The sequence below is a fragment of the Balaenoptera physalus genome (genome assembly GCF_965194825.1).
Source record: "Balaenoptera physalus genome assembly, chromosome: 17".
NCBI classification, from domain to species: domain Eukaryota; kingdom Metazoa; phylum Chordata; class Mammalia; order Artiodactyla; family Balaenopteridae; genus Balaenoptera; species Balaenoptera physalus.
The window spans coordinates 60,632,479-60,656,832 of NC_138895.1; the positions used below are offsets into that span (position 1 = coordinate 60,632,479).

At 34.6% G+C, this 24,354-nt stretch overlaps 1 protein-coding gene and 1 long non-coding RNA gene across 3 annotated transcripts in view; one reads left to right on the plus strand and one right to left on the minus strand.

The window, feature by feature from the left end:
• CSMD3 (CUB and Sushi multiple domains 3) overlaps positions 1–24,354 on the minus strand; it is a 1,197,521-nt gene that overhangs the window by 696,810 nt on the left and 476,357 nt on the right. For both annotated transcript variants that reach the window (XM_082433293.1, XM_082433292.1), the window contains one exon: positions 3,795–3,919. In XM_082433293.1, the coding sequence (XP_082289419.1) occupies positions 3,795–3,919 (125 nt within the window). The remainder of the gene's footprint in view (positions 1–3,794; positions 3,920–24,354) is intronic.
• LOC309646713 overlaps positions 1–24,354 on the plus strand; it is a 728,077-nt gene that overhangs the window by 438,534 nt on the left and 265,189 nt on the right. The gene's annotated exons all lie outside the window — the stretch shown is intronic.

The window sequence follows — 24,354 nt, forward strand, 5'->3', positions numbered from 1 at the left end:
GAACATTAAAATTTTATACCTCCCAACTAATGACTGATGACCATTGAATGAAATATATATGCATATCTCTCTCTATATATATGTATATGTTTACATATACGTATTTCAATCATCTATCTTAGAATCAAAGAAAATAATCATACAGTAATATTCAACAAATATTTCTTGAGACTTGTCAACACAGAGCTGTTCTTTGTGCTACAGGGTTTATGAAAAATAACAAAATAATATAACATTAGTTTTGCCTTTGAACAATTTACAATCATAATAAATATGATTCATTCTTTTTATTGAAATGAGAGTCTTGAATGAAAAAAGATGGTTTATAGCTTCAATCTCATTTTATGTAAACCTTAAATTCCATGATCTGGCTATAACTTCTCTTTTTATGTGAGACTTTGTTTCTGCATTAACATTAATCTCCTTTTCTTGACTCTATCCTCTATTTTCCCATTCTCTCTTGCCATAAAAAATGCACACATATAATTTATGTAAAACTGAAGCAGGATATGTGGATGCCACCATTTTGAAGCCATGATTTTCAATTTTGTCCCTTATATCTATAATTTGTCTTGAGTGGAGGATATCATAAGAAATCAACTTTAAACAGTTTACTGTTCTATTCATTGCCCGGACATTGATGAGAGTAACTCCCACAATATTTATTACTCAGTGTCCACTTTATAAAAAACAATGCAAGATATTTCATATCTTAAAGCCAGGAAAAAGTTTGCTTTTGTTGTGTCATTGTCATATTTCATAGACAATGGTTTTCGTGTAAACTTATGTTTTTTAAATTTGTTTGGCAGCTGTCATATTTAACATGTAAGCCATTCTTAAAAGTTTTCTACTTAAAACTTAAAAGCTTTTGCACAACAAAGGAAAACATAAACAACACAAAAAGACAACCTACAGAATGGGAGAAAATATTTGCAAACGATGCAACCGACAAGGGATTAATCTCCAAAATATACAAACAGCTCATACAGCTCAATATCAAAAAAACAAACAACCCAATCAAAAAATGGGCAGAACTAAATAGACATTTCTCCAAAGAAGACATACAGATGGACAACAGGCACATGAAAAGAAGCTCAACATCACTAATTATTAGAGAAATGTAAATCAAAACTACAATGAGGTATCACCCCACACCGGTCAGAATGGAAAAAGGAACCCTCCTACACTGTTGGTGGGGATGTAAACTGGTGCAGCCACTGCGGAGAACAGTATGGCATTTCCTTAAAAAATTAAAAGTTGCCATATGAACCTGCAATTCTACTCCTGGGCATATATCAGGAGAAGAACATAATTTGAAAAGATACATGCAACCCAATGTTCAGAGCAGCACTATTTACAATAGCCAAGACGTGGAAGCAACCTAAGTGTCTATCGACAGATGAATGGATAAAGAAGATGATATACAATGGAATATTACTCAGCCATAAAAAGAATGAAATAATGCCATTTGCAGTAACATGGATGAACCTAGAGATTTTCATACTAAGTAAATCAGACAAAGACAAATATCATATGATATCACTTATATGTGGAATCTAAAAAAAAGGATACAAATGATCTTATTTACAAAACAGACTCACAGACATAGAAAGCAAACTTATGGTTACCATAAGGGGAGAGGGAGAGAGAGATAAATTAGGAGTTTGGGATTAAAATATACATACTACTATATATAAGATAGATAACCAACAAGGACCTACTGTATTGAACAGGAATCTATACTCAATATCTTGTTAACAATGAATAATAGAAGATAATGTAAAAAATAATATATATTTATATATTTATATGCATAACTGAATCACTTTACAACTGAAAGTAAAACAACATTATAAATCAGCTATATTTCAATAAAAATTTTTTAAAAAGTTTTTTATCAACTTGTACATAAGCTTTTGTTTAGGATCATGTAACTGTTTTACCTTATTTTCTCATTATCCCTATTTCACTGTTTTGTTTTTTTTTAATGCTATTGCACTATATGGCATTTTGTAAACCTTTTTTTCTTCAATTGTGACTATGAATTTTATTTTATATTTTTAACATCTTTATTGGAGTGTAACTACTTTACAATTTTGTGTTAGTTTCTGCTGTACAACAAAGTGAATCAGCTATATGTATACATATATCCCCATATGCCCTCCTTCTTGAGCCTCTCTCCCACCCTCTAGTGTCATCACAAAGCATCGAGGTGATCTCCCTGTTCAATGCAGCAGCTGCCCACTAGCCATCCATTTGACATTTGGTAGTGTATATATGTCAATGCTACTCTCTCACTTCATCCCAGCTTCCCCTTCCCCCACTGTGTCCTCAAGTCCGTTCTCTATATCTGCATCTTTATTCCTGCCCTGCCACTTAGGTTCATCAGTACCGTTTTCTGTAAGCCTTTGATAATGAGAAAGGTAATGAATAAACATCTACCTGTGACATGAAAGCTTTACTTGAACCTGAGAAAAATCTCGGCTCTCTGTTCTTCTTACTCTGGGTTGCCATTGTCAAGTGAGTGGAATATACCTATTTGCTGCCATTTTCTTATTTTCTATTCCTTCTTTAATGCTCTGAAATCTTGCTTCTCTCCCCAAACCATGAATAGTCTTTCTTAAGGGCTTTGTCATTTTACAGACATTTGAGCTTGGGTGAGTAACTGGATCTCTCTGTGTCTTACAATACTCATTTCTAAAATGGAGATAATAATGCCTCCATTGGTTTGTTTTGAGGATTTAAATGAGTCAAAGTATATGTAGTAGTTAGCACAATGCCTGACACATACTAAGTGCCTACAAAATTAAGCCTATGATAAAATCTCCTACACAATTCCATTATTTTCAGTTTTTTTATACTTCTTAACAGGGTAACATTTTTCTAGTCTCATATAGAGTTGAATATCAACTTTGACTCCTTCTTGTCACTTTCTCCTTCCATATCCAACTAGTTGTCAAATACTTTGTCTTTTTCCCTTTATGAGAGCTCTCAAATCTATCCCTTCTCTATTCACCAGAATCTGTCTGAGAGGACTATACAGAGTGTGGCAACTCAGTGAAAATGTTCCCTGAGGGAGATGAAGAGCTAACGGAATTTTGAGTACTAAGACACTGAAATATGCAAATATGTCATTATTAAAAATAACAACAACAACAGCAACAAACAAGCAACAAGAGAGCCAGTAAGCCAGAATGAGGTGTTCATTCTCAAATATAGCTACATAAAGTTTAGAATAAAGAGGCCTCATTTAATTTATATGAAAATATTTAATTTTTAGGAAGGTGGTGGAAGTAAATCTTATCTGCAATTACTGGTAATATGAAAAGCCAGAGCACTCAATGATTTGTCTTAGTTTAAATTAACTAATTATAGAACAAGTGCTCCACCTCCACTGGCACCAACATCACTACTATTGGACACATTAGCAATTCAAATGGCAAATCATACAAGTGGAGGTGCAATTATGGTTTAAAAAAATTTATATCCACATGAATGACTATACATGGTAATTCATGATTTTAAAAAAAAGGTCAACAAAGTTACCACTGTCTTGTATTACATATTTTAAGGTTCCAATTTGTTGCTATATGATTATTAGATTGGGAACTCCTTGGGAATCTGACACAGTGGTTTGCATATTACAGATTTTCATTAAATATTCTTAAATACATGAGCTAAGTGTTTCCTGCATTACAGCTCAAATTTCAATTGAAATTTATACTCAGTGGAATGAAGTTCAAACTATTAAAATGTGTTAAGAGAGCATTTTCATTTTAAAGACTTTTCTTTACCTTTACATACAGGCCTGTGATCACTCCAAGCAGCAAAGACTTCAGCTATCCGTTGACAGGTGATGCTCTTAGCACCCTGCAGGACATAATCTTCATCACAAGAGAACTGCACAGTTGATCCAAGGCTAAAATTGAGCAAAGGATTAAAAAACAGTATTAGAAGAATATAACATAATGGTTAGGCTCCGGTTCTACTGGCAATATCCAATAGGTCAAAAATGTTCCACAGTGACAAAAAGGATTGTTCTTTTTGGAAACCAAAATATGAAAATATGACTTGTACAAATATATAATAAAAATCACAAACAAGAATCTACTATAAATCAATAACATGCAGGTATTCGTAGGAATTGCAAAAAGCTCTCATCAAGTTTAATTATCTTGTTATTAGTTGTAGAAGTCAAGGTTAAATAATTGACTAAATTTCCCATCTTAAGTAGGTGGTAAATGTGAAGCAAAAAGTGGACTTTCTGACTTGAATCCCAGTGCTTGTGTTCATACCACATTATAGTACTTCTCTAGCAGGTATTTATATGTGTATTTACTTGGACACGTGTATGTCCATCCACAGACACACATATACAGTTAGGGCTGCAAAATTGTGCTGATTGTTTTTTAGATAAAATTCACCCACCATTTCTTATTTAACTTATTGCAATTTGGATTTTGCTTCCCTTTCCACTGAAAGAGAAGTTACTAAATTATCATTTTTTAAAAATCCTAATTGCTAAGGGTAATGGATCTTTTTTTCTGAAATTAAAAAAAAAAAAACTGACCATGCATTTTTCCCCCTAAAATCCTTAAACAGTAACTCACCAGTAAAAAAAAAAAAAAAAAAAAAAATCCTATTTTCTTAATGTTGCATAAAAAGCCTTCCAGCAGTTAAGTCCCTGCCAGTTTCTCCATCTCATCTCTAACGCAATGCCACATGTCATCAGCACCTCTAGCAGCTGACAGTTTTTGTGCATGCCATGCTGTTTTCTGTCTGCACTGTTCTCCCTGCCACCTCTGCCTGGAGAACATTACCTGCACCCTCTCACTCAGCCAGTGCCTGAACAGCTCCTGTTCAGCTTCCTGAACTTGTCATGCAGGGGATTGCATCATCACATTTGTGTTGTTAAAAGGTATCTCTGGAACAGTACGGTGGACAGTGTAAAAGGAAGATTAATTAGAGAAAGGGAGGCCAGTAAAACAATAAATCAAGTAGTTTAGGTCAAGGGTTGGCAACTACATCTGTCCTGCAGGCTAAATCTGGTCTACTGCCTGTTTTTTTATACAGTCTAGGGACTAAAAATGGTCTTTACTCTTTCAAACATGTGAAACAAATATCACAAAAAGAATAATATTCAATGAAATGTAAAAATTTATTAAATTCAGATTTCAATGTCCATAAATAAAGTTTTATTGGAACACAGCCACACTCCTTCATTGACACATTGTCTATGGCTATTTTCATGCTACAATGTCAGAGCTGAGTAGCTGCAATGGAGACTCTTTGGCTTACAAAGTATAAAATATTTACTATCTAAACGTTTATAGAAAAAGCTAGCTAACCTCTGGTCTAGGCTAAAGATGACAAAAGACCTGAACTAAGAGGCAGCATGGCAAAGAAAAGAAAGTTTTAGTATAGGTAAAAATCTCTAGGTGTTAGAATCTACTTTCTGGAGCCATTTTTTTCCTCTCATTCTTTCTTTTTAAAAAGTGGTTTTATTTTAAATATAAAACACATTCAGAAAAGAGTACAAAACAAGATGCAGAGATCAGTGAATTATCATGAATTAAGCACCCCTATAACCAAGTAACAGACCATGTTATTAGCCTGAGCAGCCTTCCAAGTTTACCTAATGGTCAATTCTCTGCCTTTCTTACTTCATCGTCTCAGTAAATGGAAACACTATCCTAGATGAAGGCTAAAAATCTCAGAGTCATTCCTGACTCTTTTTCTTCTTACTTTTCACATTCACCCCATTGAGCAGCTCCTGTGAGCAATACTTTCAAAATCAAGAACCTAGCTTTCTCACCCTTACAGTGATCTGAGCCTCCATAATTTCTCATTTATGTTAATGACAATAGTCCTCTTTGCTGTGTTATAGGTTGCCTGTTCCTGTGTTTGACTCTCTGCAATCCATTTTCAATAGTGTACATGGCAATCTTTCTAGAAGTTAGCTCAAATTGTGCCTTTCTTTTGTGTCAAATCTTCTAATACTTCCCCATTTCACTCTGAGTAAAGGCAATGACCTTACAGATGGTCTATGTCATATTCCCACGTTAAGTTTCATAACTCATTTATTACCATTTTCTCTCTCAATCTCTGTTCTTTAGCCACACTGGCTTCCTTGCTCTGGCTTGAAATTATTAAGCATAAACTTGCCTCAGGATCTTTACATTTGCTCTTATGTCAGTTTGGAAAATTATTCCTCTAGGAGTCCATATCTGTCATAGTCTCACTTCTGGTTTTCATTCATTGTATCTATAAGGTCCTCCTTGACTATTCTCTACAAAACAGCTAATCCTAATCCATAATCTTCTTCCATGTTATTTCCTATACACTATCTGATGCACTGTCTACTTATTGTGTCACTCATCTCACCAGAAAAACTTCACACACTTATGTATTTTGTTTTTCCAAACTGTCAAACATATCCTAGTATACAGTAAATTGTTAAATACATATTTTTTGAGAGCAAGCACATGCTTTTATTGTACATATAATAAAGTGAAATGTGTATTTTAATGCAGATTTATTGTCTAAAATGCCCAAGTCCAGAGATATCATATCCCTATAATTGGACAAAACTATTCTTGGGTAAGATACTCTCTCAGGGCTGTTTAAATTGCTTACAATTCACATGTACTAAACTCCTACATCTGACACATTTGTTGTGTTCCAGAAAGTAATGTGATTAGAGCACACAAATGAAGAGGACAGGGGTATGAAATTAAGTTAAGGAAGAAGGAAGAGATTGAGGGCAGATCATTTATAAATTTGTACACCATAGTAAGAATTTTAACTTTTACTCTGAGAGAATTGGGCAGTTATTATAGGACTGTGAACCCAAGGAATGACATTATGTTATTTTATGTTATAAAGTGATATCATCTGCTAGTTGAAGAATAAACTTAAAGAAGGAAAAGGCAGAAGCAGGGAGTTTGATAACAAGCTGTTGCAGTAATCATAGCTCTCAGGGAGATGATGCGATGGTGATCTGTACTAGGGAGTTAGTGGTTAGACACTCACGATGGTAAAACATTAAAAAAGAGACCTTAGTATAAAATCTGGCCCACAGAAGCCTGGTCCATAGAACTTAATGAACTAATGATTCCATCAAGGGAATTTGTCACAGATGATTATAATATTCTAGTTTAACCAGGCTCTTCTTACTAAAAGTAATAAATTGCATTTTGTTTAAGTAACAAGCGTTTAAGCTTGTTTCTTTTGATTATAGAAAACTATAGACAGGCAATTTGTAATAATCACCTAAGTGCTTTGCTACTACATCTATACCAAAAACTGGCAGCAATGGTCTCTGAAGTTTCTACCTTTCCCACCCTCCCCAAAAGATTAACAATCCCAACAACTTTTTCTCCAATTAATACACTGGGGAAAGTAGTTTACAGTTGCCGTTAACAGTTTAAACTGCAGAGTCAGATCTTTCAAATACTAACTCTTCCCTTTTCCAGCTTTATGGCCTTGCGAAAATAACAATCTCTCTAAGCCTCAGCTTTCTCATCAGTCATGATTATGAAATGAAATATTATTTATAAAGTATACCATGGCAAACACATATAGGACACTCAATTATTTCTCTCAGTCATACAAATAGTTGTGAAAGCCATTAATTTATTCCCCACTATTGAAGGAAAGATTCTTTCTGGGCATCTGCAAGCACCTTCATCCAGGATCACAGCTACACTTTAACATATTCTAGACCAAATATATAAAAGTACAAAACAACACAAAGAAAGCAGAAATCAATAAAATAAGCAGTCTCTTCAGCAGAATCCAAGGTCAATAATATCCAGGAAATGGGTATTTTTAACAAACACACCATGTTTTCATTTTATGAATGCTTTAATATTTGAGTAGAAATTAAAGAAAACTTATAACTAAGTTTCATTAAGACTATGTATTTCTAGGAAAGTGTGCAGTAATTACTGAAGTGACAATAAAGGAATACACGCTCTACCCACTGTAATTACTTTGTCACCACTGAAGAGACATCTGTCCTGCCTAGCTGAATAAAACCTTCTGGTTTAGTAGGCTATTCAATCTGATAGAACATTTCAAAATAAATGATTGAACACATTTAATTTTTTTTATTGGAGTATAGTTGCTTTATGATGTTGTGTTAGTTTCTGCTGTACAGCAAAGTGAATCAGTTATACATATACATATATACCCTCCTTTTTGGATTTCCTTCCCATTTAGGTCACCACAGAGCACTGAGTAGAATTCCCTGTGCTATACAGTAGGTTCTCTTAGTTATATATTTTATACATAGTATATGTCAATCCCAATTTCCCAATTCATCCCACCAATCCTTTCCCCCCTCAGGGTCCATACGTTTGTTCTTTATGTCTGTGTCTCTATTTCTGCTTTCAAATAGGTTCATCTGCACCATTTTTCTAGATTCCAAATATATGCATTAATATACGATGTTTGTTGTTCTTTTTCTGACATACTTCACACTGTATAACAGTCTCGAGGTCCATTCACATCTCTGCAAAAGGTACAATTTTGTTACTTCTTATGGCTGAGTAATATTCCATTGTATATATGTGCCACATCTTCTTTATCCATTCATCCGATGATGGACACTTAGGTTGCTTCCATGTCCTGGCTGTTGTAAATAGAGATGCAATGAACACTGTGGTACATGACTCTTTGAATTATGGTTTGCTCAGGGTATATGCCCAGTAATGGGATTGCTGGGTCCTATGGTAGTTCTATTTATAGTTTTTTGAGGAAGCTCCATACGGTTCTCCATAGTGGCTGTATCAATTTACATTCCCAACAACAGTGCAAGAGGGTTCCCTTTTTTCCACACCCTCTCCAACATACATTGTTTGTAGATTTTTTGATGATGGCCATTCTGACCGGTGTGAGGTGATACCTCATTGTAGTTTTGATTTGCATTTCTCTAATGATTAGTGATGTTGAGCATCCTTTAGTTTGTTTGTTGGCAATCTGTATATCTTCTTTGGAGAAATGTCTATTTAGGTCTTCTGCCCATGTTTGGATTGGGTTGTTTGTCTTTTTTGATTTTGAGTAGCATGAGATGCCTGTATATTTTGGAGATAAATCCCTTGTCAGTTGCTTTGTTTTCAAATATTTTCTCCCATTCTGAGGGATGTCTTTTTGTCTTGTTTATGGTTTCCTTTGCTGTGCAAAAGCTTTTAAGTTTCATTAGGTTCCATTTGTTTATTTCTGTTTTTATTTCCATTTCTCTAGGAGGTAGGTCAAAAAGGATCTTGCTGTGATTTATGTCATAAAGTGTTCTGCCTATGTATTCCTCTAAGAGTTTTATAGTGTCTGGCTTTACATTTAGGTCTTTAATCCATTTTGAGTTTATTTTTGTGTATGATGTTAGGGAGTGTTCTAACTTTATTCTTTTACATGTAGTTGTCCAGTTTTCCCGGCACCACTTTTTGAAGAGGCTCTCTTTTCTCCATTGTATATTATTGACTCCTTTATCAAATGTAAGGTGACCACATGTGCATGCGTTTATCTCTGGGCTTTCCTGTTCCATGGATCTATATTTCTGTTTCTGTGCCAGTACCATATTGTCTTGATTACTGTAGCTTTGTAGTATAGTCTGAAGTCCGGGAGCCTGATTCTTCCAGCTCCGTTTTTCTTTTTCAAGATTGCTTTGGATATTTGGAGTCTTTTATGTTTCCATACAAATTGTGAATTTTTTTGTTCTAGTTCTGTGAAAAATGCCTTTGGTAGTTTGATAGGGATTCCACTGAATCTGTAGATTGCTTTGGGTAGTAGTCATTTTCACAATGTTGATTATTCCAGTCCAAGAACATGGTATATCTCTCCATCTGTTTGTATCGTCTTTAATTTCTTTCATCAGTGTCTTACAGTTTGCTGCATACAGGTCTTTTGTCTCCTTAGGTAGGTTTATTCCTAGGTATTTTATTCTTTTTGTTGCAATGGTAAATGGGAGTGTTTCCTTAATTTCTCTTTCAGATTTTTCATCATTAGTGTATAAGAATGCAAGAGATTGCTGTACATTAATTCTGTATCCTGCTACTTTACCAAATTCATTGATTAGCTCTAGTAGTTTTCTGGTAGCCTCTTTAGAATTCTCTATGTATAGTATCATGCCATCTGCAAACAGTGACTATTTTACTTCTTCTTTTCCCATTTGGATTCCTTTTATTTCTTTTTCTTCTCTGATTGCTGTGGCTAAAACTTCCAAAACTATGTTGAATAATAGTGGTGAGAGTGGGCAACATTGTCTTGTTCCTGATCTTAGTGGAAATGGGTTCAGTTTTTCACAACTGAGAATGATGTTTGCTGGGGGTTTATCATATATGGCCTTTCTTATGTTGAGGTAAGTTCCATCTATGCATACTTTCTGGAGATTTTTTATCATAAAGGGGTGTTGAATTTTTTTGAAAGCTTTTTCTGCATCTATTGAGATGATCATATGGTTTTTCTCCTTCAATTTGTTAATATGGTATATCACATTGATTTATTGGCATATATTGAGGAATCCTTGCATTCCTGGGATAAACCCCACTTGATCATGGTGTATGATCTTTTTAATGTGATGCTGGATTCTGTTTGCTAGTATTTTGTTGAGGATTTTTGCATCTATGTTCATCAGTGATATTGGCCTGAAGTTTTTTTTGTGACATTTTTGTCTGGTTTTGGTATCAGGGTGATGGTGGCGACGTAGAATGAGTTTGGGAGTGTTCTGCCCTCTGCTATATTTTGGAAGAGTTTGAGAAGGACAGGCATTAGCTCTTCTCTTAATGTTTGATAGAATTCGCCTGTGAATCCATCTTGTCCTGGGCTTTTGTGTGTTGGAAGATTTTTAATCACAGTTTCTATTTCAGTGCTTCTGATTGGTCTGTTTATATTTTCTATTTCTTCCTGGTTCAGTCTCAGGAGGTTGTGCTTTTCTAAGAATTTGTCCATTTCTTCCAGGATGTCCATTTTATTAGCATATAGTTGCTTGTAGCAACCTCTCATGATCCTTTGCATTTCTGCAGTGTCAGTTGTTACTTCTCCTTTTTCATTTCTAATTCTACTGATTTGAGTCTTCTCCCTTATTTTCTTGGTGAGTCTGTCTAATGGTTTATCAGTTTTGTTTATCTTCTCAAAGAACAAGCTTTTAGTTTTATTGGTCTTAGTTATTGTTTCCTTCATTTCTTTTTCATTTATTTCTGATCTGATATTTATGATTTCTTTCCTTTTGTTAACTTTAGCTTTTTTTTTTTGCTCTTCTTCTTCTAATTGCTTTAGGTGTAAGGTTAGGTTATTTATTTCAGATGTTTCTTGTTTTTTGAGGTAGAACTGTATTGCTATAAACTTCCTTCTTAGAACTGCTTTTGCTGCATCCCATAGGTTTTGGGTCCTTGTGTTTTCATTGTCAGTTGGTTCTAGGTATTTTTTGATTTCCTCTTTGATTTCATCAGTGGTCTCTTGGTTATTTAGTAGTGTATTGTTTAGCCTCCATGTGTTTGTATTTTTCACAGATTTTTTCCTGTAATTGATATCTAGTCTCATAGCATTGTGGTTGGAAAAGATACTTGATATGATTTCAATTTTCTTAAATTTACCAAGGCTTGATTTGTGACCCAACATATGATCTATCCTGGAGAATGTTCCATGAGCACTTGAGAAGAAAGTGTATTCTGTTGTTTTTGGATGGAATGTCCTATAAATATCAATTAAGTCCACCTCCGTTAACGTATCATTTAAAGCTTGTGTTTCCTTATTTTCATTTTGGATGATCTGTCCATTCGTGAGAGTGGGGTGTTAATGTCCCTTACTATTATTGTGTTACTGTCAATTTCCCCTTTTATGGCTGTTCGCATTTTCCTTAAGTACTGAGGTGCTCCTATGCTGGGTGCATAAATATTTACAATTGTTATGTCTTCTTCTTGTATTGATCTCTTGATCATTATGTAGTTTCTTTCTTTGTCTCTTGTAACAGTCTTTCTTTTAAAGCCTATTTTGTCTGATATGAGAATTGCTACTTCAGCTTTCTTTTGATTTCCATTTGCATGGAATATCTTTTTCCATGCCCTCAGTTTCAGTCTGTATGTGTCCCTAGGTCTGAAGTGGGTCTCTTGTAAACAGCATATATACGGGTCTTGTTTTTGTATCCATTCACCAGTCTATGTCTTTTGGGTGGAGCACTTAATCCATTTACATTTAAGGTAGTTATTAATATGCATGTTCCAATTACCATTTTCTTAATTGGCTTGGGTTTGTTATTGCAGGTCCTTTCCTTCTCTTGTGTTTCCTGCCTAGAAAAGTTCTTTTAGCATCTGTTGTAAACCTGGTTTGGTGGTGCTGAATTCTCTTAACTTCTGCTTGTCAGTAAAGGTTTTAATTTCTCCTTCGAATCTGAATGAGGTCCTTGCTGGATAGAGTAATCTTGGTTGTAGATTTTTCTCTTTCATCACTTTAAATATGTCCTGTCACTCCCTTCTGGCTTGCAGAGTTTCTGCTGAAAGATCAGCTGTTAACCTTACGCGGATTCTCTTGTATGTTATTTGTTGCTTTTCCCTTGCTGCTCTTAATATTTTTTTCTTTGTATTTTTTAAAAAGTTTGATTAATATGTCTTGGTATGTTTCTCCTTGGATTTATCCTGTATGGGACTCTCTGTGCTTCCTGGACTTGATTGACAATTTCCTTACCCATATTAGGGAAGTTTTCAACTATAATCTCTTCAAATATTTTCTCAGTCCCTTTCTTTTTCTCTTCTTCTGCTGGGACCCCTATAATTCGAATGTTGGTTCATTTAATGTTGTCACAGAAGTCTCTGAGACTGTCCTCTTTTCTTTCTTTTTTCTTTATTCTGCTCTGCAGTAGTTATTTCCATTATTTTATCTTCCAGATCACTTATCCATTCTTCTGCCTCAGTTATTCTGCTATTGATTCCTTCCACAGAATTTTTAATTTCATTTATTGTGTTGGTCATCGTTTGTTTGCTCTTTAGTTCTTCTAGGTCCTTGTTAAACATTTCTTGTATTTTCTCCATTCTATTTCCAAGATTTTGGATCATCTTTACTATCATTACTCTGAATTCTTTTTCAGGTAGACTGCCTATTTCCTCTTCATTTGTTTGGTCTGGTGGGTTTTTACCTTGCTCTTTCATCTGCTGTGTATTCCTCTGTCTTCTCATTTTGCTTAACTTACTGTGTTTGGGGTCTCCTTTCTGCAGGCTGCAGGTTCGTAGTTCCCGTTTTTTTCCATATAAATTTTAAGATTTTTTTGTTCTAGTTCTGTGAAAAAGGCCGTTGGTATTTTGATAGGGATTGCACTGAATCTGTAGATTGCCTTGGGTAGTATAGTCGTTTGGCCAATATTGATTCCTCCAATCCAAGAACATGGTATATCTTTCCATTTGTTTGTGCCATCTTCAATTTCTTTCATCAGTGTCTTACAGTTTTCAGAGTACAGGTATTTTGCCTCCTTAGGTAGGTTTATTCCTAGTTATTTTATTCTTTTTGATGTATGGTAAGTGGGATTGTTTCCTTAATTTCTCTTTCAGATTTTTCATCATTAGTGTATAGGAATGCAAGAGATTTCTGTGCATTAATTTTGTATCCTGCAACTTTACTGAATTCATTGATGAGCTCTAGTAGTTTTCTGGTAGCATCTTTAGGATTTTCTATATATAGCACCATGTCATCTGCAAACAGTGACAGTTTTACTTCTTCTTTTCCATTTTGGATCCCTTTTATTTCTTTTTCTTCTCTGATTGCTGTGGCTAGGACTTCCAAAGCTATGTTGAATGAAAGTGGCGAGAGTAGACTTCCTTGTCTTATTCCTGATTTTAGAGGAAATGCTTTCAGTTTTTCACCATTGAGAACCATGTTGGCTGTGGGTTTGTCATATATGGCCTTTATCATGTTGAGGTATATTCCCTCTATGCCCACTTTCTGAAGAGTTTTTATCATAAATGGGTGCTGAATTTTGTCAAAAGCTTTTTCTGCATCTATTGAGATGATCATATGGTTTTTATTCTTCAATTTGTTGATGTGGTGTATCACACGGATTTGCAGATACTGAAAATTCCTTGCATCCCTGGGATAAATCCCACTTAATCGTGGAATGTGATCTTTTTAACGTATGGTTGGATTCAGATTGTTAGCATTGGGTTGGCCAAAAAGTTCATTCAGGTTTTTCTGTAACCCCTTATGGAAAACCTGAACGAACTTTTCTGCCAACCCAATATTTTGTTATTTTTTGTGTATATGTTCATCAGCAATACTGGCCTATAATTTTCTTTTTTGTGGTATCTTTGTCTGGTTTTGGTATCAGGGTGATGATGGTCTCAGAATCAATTTGGGAGCATTCCTTCTTCTGCAATTTTTTGGAAGAGTTTCAGAAGTATAAGTGCTAACTCTTCTCTAAATGTTTGACAGAATTGGCCTGTGAAGCCGTCTGGTTCTGGACTTCTGTTTGTTCAGAGTTTTTAAATCACAGTTTCAATTTCCGTACTTGTGATTGGTCTGTTCATATTTCCATTTCTTCCTGGTTCAGTCTTGGGGGATTGTACCTTTCCAAGAATTTGTCCATTTCTTCCAGGTTGTCAATTTTATTGGCATATAGTTGCTTGTAGTAGTCTCTTATGATCCTTTGTATTTCTGTGGTATCATTAACTTTTCCTTTTCATTTCTAATCTTATTGATTTGAGCCCCCTCCCTTTTATCTTGATGAGTCTGGCTAAAGGTTTATCAATTTTGTTTATATTCTCAAAGAACCAGCCTTTAGTTTCATTAATCTGTTCTATTGTTTTCTTCCTTTCTACTCCATTTATTTCTGCTTTGATCTTTATGATTTCTTTCCTTCTACTAACTTTGGGTTTTGTTTTTCTTCTTTCTCTAGTTGCTTCAAGTGTGAGGTTAGGTTGTTTATTTGTGTTTTTGTTGTTTCTTGAGGTAAGATTGTATTGCTATAAACTTCCCTCTTAGAATTTCATAGGTTTTGGATCGTTGTGTTTTCATTTTCATTTGTCTTTAGGTATTTTTTGCTTTCCTCTTCATTTCTGCAGTGTTCCATTGGTTGTTTAGTAGCATATTGTTTAGCATCCATGTGTTTGTGAGTTTTTACAGTTTTTTTTCTGTCGTTGCTTTCTAATCTCATAACATTGTGGTCGGAAAAGATGCTTGATATGATTTCAGTTTTCTTAAATTTACCAAGGCTCACTTTATGGTCCAGCATGTGATCAATCCTGGAAAATGTTCCATGTGCACTTGAGAAGAATGTGTATTCTGCTTCTTTTGGATGGAATGCTCTATAAATATCAATTAAGTCCATCTAGTCTAATGTGTCATTTAAGACCTGTGTTTCCTTATTGATCTTCTGTCTGAATGACCTGTCCATTGATGAAAGTGGGTTGTTAAAGTCCCCCAACTATTATTGTGCTACTGTCAATTTCTCCTTTTATGGCTGTTAGTATTTTCCTTATATGTTGGGTTGCTCCTATGTTGGGTGCATATATATTTACAATTGTTATATCTTCTTCTTGGATTGATCCCTTGATCATTATGTAGTGTCCTTCTTTGTCTCATAACAGTCTTTATTTTAAGTCTATTTTGTCTGATATGAGAATTGCTACTCCAGCTTTCTTTTCATTTCCATTTGCATGAAACACCTTTTTCCACCCCCTCACATTCAGTCTGTATGTGTCCCTAGATCTGAAGTGGGTCTCTTGTAGAAAGCATATATACAGGTCTTGGTTTTGTATCCATTCAGCCAGTCTATGTCTTTTGGTTGGAGCATTTAATTCATTTACATTTAAAGTAATTATCAATATGTATATTCCTATTGCCATTTTCTTAACTGTTTTGGATTTGTTTTTGTAGGTCTTTTATCTTCCCTTCCTCTTTTGTTCTCTTCTCTTGTGATTTTATGACTAACTTTAGTATTGTGTTTGGATTCTTTTTTCCTTCTTGTATGTGTATCTATTGTAGATTTTTGGTTTGCAGTTACCCTGAGGTTTTGATACAGCAGTCAGTATATAAATAATAGTGCTTTAAGATGCTGGTCTTTTAACTTCAAATGCATTTCCAATATCCTGAATTTGTGCTCCCTTCTTCTCCCAATTGCTGGTTTTGATATATTTGTGTGCAGATGATTTCCTACCTTTAATTTACGGTTGTCTTTACCAGTGAGCTATTCCATTTGTAATTTTCTTGTTTCTAGTAGTGGTCTTTTCTTTTGCACTTAGAGAAGTTCCTTTAGCATTTGCTGCAAAGCTGGTCTGGTGGTGCTGAATTCTTTTAGTTCTTGCTTATCTGTAAAGCTTTTGATTTCTCCATTGAATCTGAATTAGAGCCTTGCTGGGTAGAGTATTCTTGGTTGTAGGTTCTTCCCTTTCATAACTTTAAATATATTGTGTCACTCCCTTTTGGCCTACAGAGTTTCTGCTGAGAAATCAGCTGACAACATTATGGGAGTTCCCTTGTATGTCATTTGTTGCTTTTCCCTTGTTGCTTATTAATATTTTTTCTTTCTCTTTGTCAGTTTGATTACTATGTTTTTTGGTGTGTTCCTCCTTGGGTGTATCCTGCTTGGGATTCTCTGGGCTTCCTGAACTTGGGTGGCTGTTTCCCTTCCCATATTAAGGAAGTTTTCAGCTATTATTTCTTCAAATATTTTCTCAGGTCCTTTCTCTCTTCTCCTTCTGGGACACCTATAATGCAAACGTTGGTTCATTTAATGTTGTCCCAGAGGTCTCTTAGACTGTCTTCATTTCTTTTGATTATTTTTTCTTTATTCTTTTCTGTGGCATTGATTTCCACCATTCTGTCTCCCAGCTCACTTATCCTTTCTTCTGCCTCAGTTACTCTGCTATTGATTCCTTCTAGTGTATCTTTCAATTCAGTTATTGTATTGTTTATCTCTGTTTGTTTGTTCTTTAGTTCTTCTAGGTCTTTATTAAACATTTCTTGCATCTTCTCAATCTGTGCCTCCATTCTTTTCTGAGATCTTGGATGATCTTCACTATCATTACTCTAAATTCTTTTTCCAGTAGATCACCTATTTCCACTTCACTTAGTTGTTCTTCTGGGGTTTTAACTTGTTCCTTCATCTGGGACATATTCCTCTGCCACCTCATTTTTTCTAACTTTCTGTGATTGCAGTTTCCATTTCACAGGCTGTGGGATTGTAATTCTTCTTATTTCTGCTATCTGCCCTCTGGTGAATAAGCCTAAGAGGCTTGCATTGGCTTTCTGGTGGGAGGGTCTGCTTCCTGCCCACTGGTGGGTGGAGCTAAGTCTTGTCCTTCTGGTGGTCAGGGCCTTGTTCAGGAAGACGTTAAGCAGCCTGTCTGCTGATGGGTGGGGCTGTGTTCCCACCCTATTGGTTGTTTGGCCTGAGGTGTCCCAGCACTGGAGCCTACAGGCTATTGGGTGGGGCTAGGTCTTGGGGAGGAAATGGTGGCCTCCAGGAGGGCTCACACCAATGAGTATTCAACAGAACTGCCGCTGCCCATGTCTTTGTCCCCACAGTGAGCCACAGCTGCCCCCTGACTCCACAGGGGACCCTCCAATACTAGCAGGTAGGTCTGGCGCAGTCTCTTATGAGGTCACTGCTTTTTTCCCTGGGTCCTGGTGTACACGGGACCTTGTGTGCACCTTCCAAAAGTGGAGTTTCTATTTCCCCCAATCCTGTGAAATTCCTGCAATGAAACCCTTCTGGCCTTCAAAGAGAAATTCTCTAGGGGCTCCTCCTCCCATTACCAGATCCCCAGGCTGGGAAGCCTAACATGGGGCTCAGGACTTTCACTCCTGTGGGAGAACTTCTGTGGTATAATTATTTTCCAGCTTGTGGGTCTCCCACCCAGCGGGTATGGGATTTGATTTTATTACAATTGTGCCCTCCCTACTGTCTCATTTTGGCCTCTCCTTTTTCTTTAGATGTAGGGTATCTTTTTTGGTAGATTCCAGCGTTTGTTTGTTTTTTTTTGTTTTTTTTTTGTCTATGGTTGTTCAGCAGTTATTTGTGATTTTGTTTTTGTAAGAAGAGGTGATCTCACATCCTTCTACTCTACCATATTGCTGACAAATTAGGAGAGATTCTTAAATATATATTTTTATTATAACTTTTTTCAAAATATTGTCATTTAATAATATATAGAATAAAATACATGAAACAATCTCATTTTTTATAGCTCTGAAATTACTATTAGTATACACAAAGTATTCCCACATTACACAAGCAGAAATGCTTTCTTTATCCATATTTTATTCATCAAAAATTATGTCCTAAATAGAATATTTTAATACATTTCTATATATGTATATTTTAAACTTTATTTCAATGAAATATTATGATGATTTAAATGATTTGTAGCCTCAAACTATTTCTTGTATCACTTTTTCTTTTTAATATTTTTACTGTAACATTGGAGTAACAGCTTGCTTTTCCCCTCCAGTAATGAGGAAACAATAAGGATAAAGCAAAGTATAGATAAAGTGCTAAGCTCCTCAGTAAGTATGTACAGTGTAAGGACTAAGGTTTGTTATTTGTGTTTTCTTTTAAGATTGCCTACCCATGTCAAGCATTTTCACAACTCATATTTCCTAAATGTCCTATCAGCTTAGATAAACATACTTGGAATAACTTTCAAAAATCTAGGCTTACTATTTCTTCTATATATTTATGCAACTTAAAATAGACTTTTTAAAATTAGAGCTAGTTTTAATATGATGATATTGTCCTGTGCAATCTGGGCCCCATGCAACAATAGAGTATTTATGCTTTCACTGCTCTTTGTTTTCAGACATAGGTAATATGTCTTTTATGGAACTCTGTCAAAGAGGCCAGAGACAACTTTCCACAGAGACAATGATAGTAATGATAAGTCTTAATTGCACTGGTCTTGAAACATAACACCAGAGGAAGGCTGCAGTGCAAGTTTACTCGAATTCAAATCAGCAAGCTTTTCTTATGCTCAAATTCAAATAAGCAAGCTTTTCTTAAGCATCTAAACTGTTTTTGGCTTGGTGATGAATAATGTTAATAAGACAATACCTGCCTTCAAAAAAACAGAATAAATTCCAGTATTGTGGTAAGAGAAGCACACCGTGAATATCATTCAAACCCTATGAGCCAAGAGAGCATGGATACAAGTTATGGGAAACCAAGGAAGAAGAAAGTCCATTTGAAGAATGGATAGGATTCTTATAGTCACACATATTCTAGGAAGAGAGAAAAGCATGTGCTAAATTACTGAGCTGATAAAGTGTAGAGGCATTTGGAAGAACAGTTTGCCTTAAACAAATGGTTAGTTTCAGGAAATAGTAGTTTGTGTTTTTTTTAATGTTTCTAAAAATACGTATCACACAACTAAAATGATTTATTTTCTGAAGAGGCACATTTAGCAGTCTGTAACACAATATGGTAGAAATAGAAATATAATGTCAGAAAGTTAGGTTTGGACTGTATTAAGGAGAAATTTAAATGCTAGAATGCAAATGTATAAGTGAGGGGGGAAGAGCACCAAATTGCAAGCCATAAGCTCTACGTTCAAGGCATGCTTTTATTACTGTTAAGTGTGCAAACTTCTGGCATACAGGTTTACTTATTAGCAAAATAGCAATAATGACACATACAATGTTTTAATTAGTAACAAAATAATGATGTGAAAGTTATTTTAAGTTAATGTATGCTATATGTATGTGTGTGATAACTGATATAATTTCTTAATTCAGTGAGCCATGGGAGATACAAGTTTTTGATCCAGGGGTAATGTATCAGTAGCTATATAATAAGAATCTTTATCTGAAAGCCCAGTGTAATACGTCTTGCAATAGAATAGGAGACCATTGCAATTGCAATGGTGAGAAGTTTTAAGTGTATAAAGTAGGATGGAGGCAATATGAATTGAAAATAATTCACAAGATTGAAGAAGTAGAATCAACAGGTTGCAGGATTTGGAGAAAGAGTGAAGATTTTTAAATCTGAATTCACTAGGAAAATCATAAGAAAATAAAAAAGAAAGAAAAAGCTCTACTTTATTCTGGGTACTTCACTATGCAATTTTATGACTGTTAGATAATCTAGTCCTTCACTAAAACAGAACAATTTGGTGTTACTCTTTCCATTTTTATTGAAAAAGAAACAGAACTTTGGGGAGAATAAAGAGCTTCTCTAAGTCTAATAGAAGTGTGGCGGCATCTAAAATTAAGTCCAACTAATTCCAAATTCCATGCTCTCTCACTCGTAATGATGTATATGTGTTGTGGAGAAAAGACCAGTTCAATTGTTTTAAGTTAAAATAATAAATATCTATATCTCAGAAGAATGAAAATAATAAAGAACTGAGAGAAACATGGAAAGTCATGATTACTGAATCCTTCAGAAGTAATGCTATTCTTAAACCTGAATATATAGTAGAAGAGGGGAGTTTTGAAGATGGAACACTGAAGAATGTTTATTTTTTAGGGAATGGGAGGAGAAAGTGAATTCCTCAAGAAAAGAGTGAAAAATCGGTGGTCAGAGAGTAAACTCAGGGAAACCAAGGTATTTTTTGGTCATTGAAAGACCCCAAAAAGAGATTGCAACGGTGACAGAAGGGTCAAGGGAAGTGAGCAGTGAGAAAATTAACTTAATTTAGGGATGGAAAAGTCATTACTAATTTAAGAGATGATGCAAAAAGTCAGATTACAAAATATTAGGAAATAGCTGTGTGGTGAGGAAGGAAGTGCCACATGCATAGGCTATTCTTCAGAAGATATTTGGTGGGAAGAGATAGAACAACTTTGGAAGTTTCTATTAATGATGTCTTTGAAATTATCAAAGTTAGATATATAAATGAGCATACTACCATATTTACAAATCTCATGCTAGGAGAATGGGTGAAGATGGGTCCACATTTAAAAGTATGATAGATTTACATCATGATAGTCAGCCTTTCCTCATTATAGTCGTGTTTTAATATTACCAGATGAGAAGCATATTCCCTGCTGTTTCAACCCCAAGATATACCAGTGTTTTAATAATCCAAATGAAAACCCAAATTTTGGATCCAACATTATTCTTTGCTCTCAAGAAGACAAATTCATGTCCCTACTGGGTGACATCTCTTGAAAGGAGAAGTATCAGACAAGGCCCTTCCTCCAGAAGGAAAGTCTGTGAAACTTAAGAATCTTGGAGGCTGAGCTTTCCCAGACATTTAGTTATAATTTTAAAAGACATTTAAATTTATAATTTATTTTTCAGCATAGAAACTGCTGGCAGCTTCAATATCTCTTTGGCAGCATTTCTCCCTTTAAAAGCCTGTTATGCTCCATAGGAATTTCAAATTAGAAAGAAAGCTTTTAAAATTTCAAAACACAGACTCTGGGACTCTCACCTTGGAGATTAAAGCATAAAATGGTAAGTAAAATACAAGTCTATAAGATGCCTTACTTTCCCAAGGATTTTCTTATATATTTCCTCAGTGATTAAAAAATATTGATTTTGTGCATAGAAGAATGTTTCTGTTTTAGCAACTGCTGCCCATAAATCATTTAGTTTTATGATGAGTTTGAAGTCCTGCTATAAGGTCATATGATCAGATAAATTAATGGAAAAATTCTGAAGCTGCTGTTTTAAGCCATTCAATTCACTACAGTTATTGAACTCTCTTCATCAGGCATACAGAAATATGAATAATCTTATTTCTGATTCCAAGGATTTTACACTTAGAAAAGTTTCTACAAGACAAGGAAAAAAAATATTTTAAGTACTGTAATGAAGATACACACAATGCTGGAGGAGTTAACCAGATTGTAACAGATTGTGGAAATAAGTAAAGCTTTAGGAAGGAGGATTTTAAGTGAGTCCTTGAAGAATGCATAAGATGACACAGGCAAAAATGCTGGGATAGAATATTCCAGGAGGAAGAAACAACAAAACCGAGTGGAGAAGTCAGGGAAAATCAGACATATTTGAGGCAAACTATGTGAGGATAATTTGTCACCATAAAAATATTGTTGGCAGATAAATGTGGCAACATTGGATATATTTTGAGATGTTTTAACTGCCAAAATTGAGTAGTTTGTGAAAAACTAGTCCATAGGAAAGCTCTGCTGGTGTTTGAGTTGAAAAAACACATTATTGCAGATGTTTTTGGAAGACTAATGTGATAATAACTTGTACATGGATGAAAAGAGGAAGAATCTGCAGCTAGTAAAGCTGACATTGCAATTACCTAAAAATGTTTTAAATGGGTTAACTACAATTGTGGCCATGGAAATTGAGATGGGGCAGCTGTTCTTATCTGTCAAAAAATACATGTCTCAATTGAAATATCTCTTTTCTTCTCTCTAAAGTTCTCCTTCTCAGAAATTACTGCCATGACAGGAGAATGAAACGTTTGAGGTTATTATACTAATATTCTAGAGAAGTATTTTAATATTATATTATAGTCAAAAAAACATATGCATGTATCTGTGCATGCATACAGATATATAAATCACTCAGTTCAAAATATAAAATTGCTTGTATGTTGTTTCATTTTTAATAGACTTTATATTTTAGAGCAATTTCACATTTATAGAAAAAATGCACAGAAAGTACAGAAGAAGTACCCTTCTTCCCACCCCCCCCAACACACACATGCACACACAAACACAGTTTCTTCTATTATTACCATCTTGCATTAGTGGGGTACATTTGTTACAGTTGATGAACCAAATCAATACTGATACACTTAATTAATTAAAGTCCACATTTATACTAGGGTTCACTCTTTGTATTCTATGGGTTTTGACAAATGCATAATGTCATGGGCACTGACAAATGCATAATGCATAATGTCATGTATTCACCTGTACAGTATCACACAGAATAGTTTCACTGGCAAATGGTCAGTTTCACTGACCCAAATGAGTTTACCTACTCATCCCTCACCCTCTTCCTGAGGAAGAGTTAGTCCCCTGACTTTGTTCTTCAATATCATGTAGGCTATTCTGGGTCTTTGCCTTTCTATATAAATATTAGAATTATTTTGTTGATGGACACAAAATAACTTTCTTGGATTTTCATTGGGATAACACTGAAGTTATAGCTCAATTTGGAAAGATTTGACATCTCATTAATATTAATTCTTCCCATCCATGAACCTGGAATATTTCTCCATTGATTTAGATCTTTGATTTCTTTAATCAGAATTTTGTAATTTTCCTCATATAGATCTTGTAAATATTTTGTTATATTTAAACCTAAGTCTGTCTGTCTTTTTTATTTTTATTTTTTGGTGCTAATGTAAATGATATTATGCTTTTAATTTCAAATTCCACTTGTTCATTGTTGGTATACAAAAAAATAATAACTTTTGTATATGTATCGTAAAACCTTGCTATTATCACTTACTAGTTCCACAAGTTTCTTTGTTGAGTCTTTGGAACTTTTTACATAGACAATCATACAATCTGCAAGAAAAAAAAGTTTGTTTCATTTCTTCCTTCTAAATTTATAAACCTTTTATTTCCTTTTCATGTCTTAGTGTATTAGCTAAGACTTTCAGTATGATGTTGAAAAAGAGTGGTGAGAGGGGAAATTCTTGTTTTGTTTCAGATCTTGGGAAAAAGTTTCTCACCACTAAGTGTATATCATGTTAGCTGCATATTTGTAGTAGTATATGTTCTTTAACAAATTGATAAAGTTCTCTTTTCTTCGTAGTTTTCTGAGAGGGTTGGATTTTTTCAAATTTTTTTTTGTTTTTTTTTCTTCATTCTATTGCAATGATGATATGATGTTCTTTTTTAGCCCACTTATGAAATGACTTGAGCTCTGAATGTCAAGCCAGCCCTCTATACCTGGAATAAATCCCATTTAGCCATGCTGTATACTTCTTTTAATACATTGTCAAACTTAATCTGCTAATATTTTGTTGAAAATTTTTGCATCTATGTTCATTGGACATATTGGTTTGAAATTTTCCTTTGTAGCAATGTCTTTGATTTTTGTATTAGGGTAGTGAGGACTCGTAAAATGAATTTGGAAGTACTCCCTCTATTTTTCTGGAAGAGACTGTAGAGAATTGGTATCATTTTTCTTTAAATGTTTGTTGAAATTCACCAGTGAATCAATTTGGGCCTGATGCTTTGTATTTTGGAAGGTTTATTTTTAAATTTATTTTATTTTAAAAAAAAATTTATTGGAGTATATTTGATTTACAATATTGTGTTATTTTCACATGTACAGCGAAGTGAATCAGTTTCATATACATATATACAATCGTTTTTTTAGATTCTTTCCCCATATAGGCCATTACAGAGTATTGAGTAGAGTTCTCTATGCTATATTACATATAGGCCATTACATATAGGCCATATAGGCCATTACAGAGTATTGAGTAGAGTTCTCTA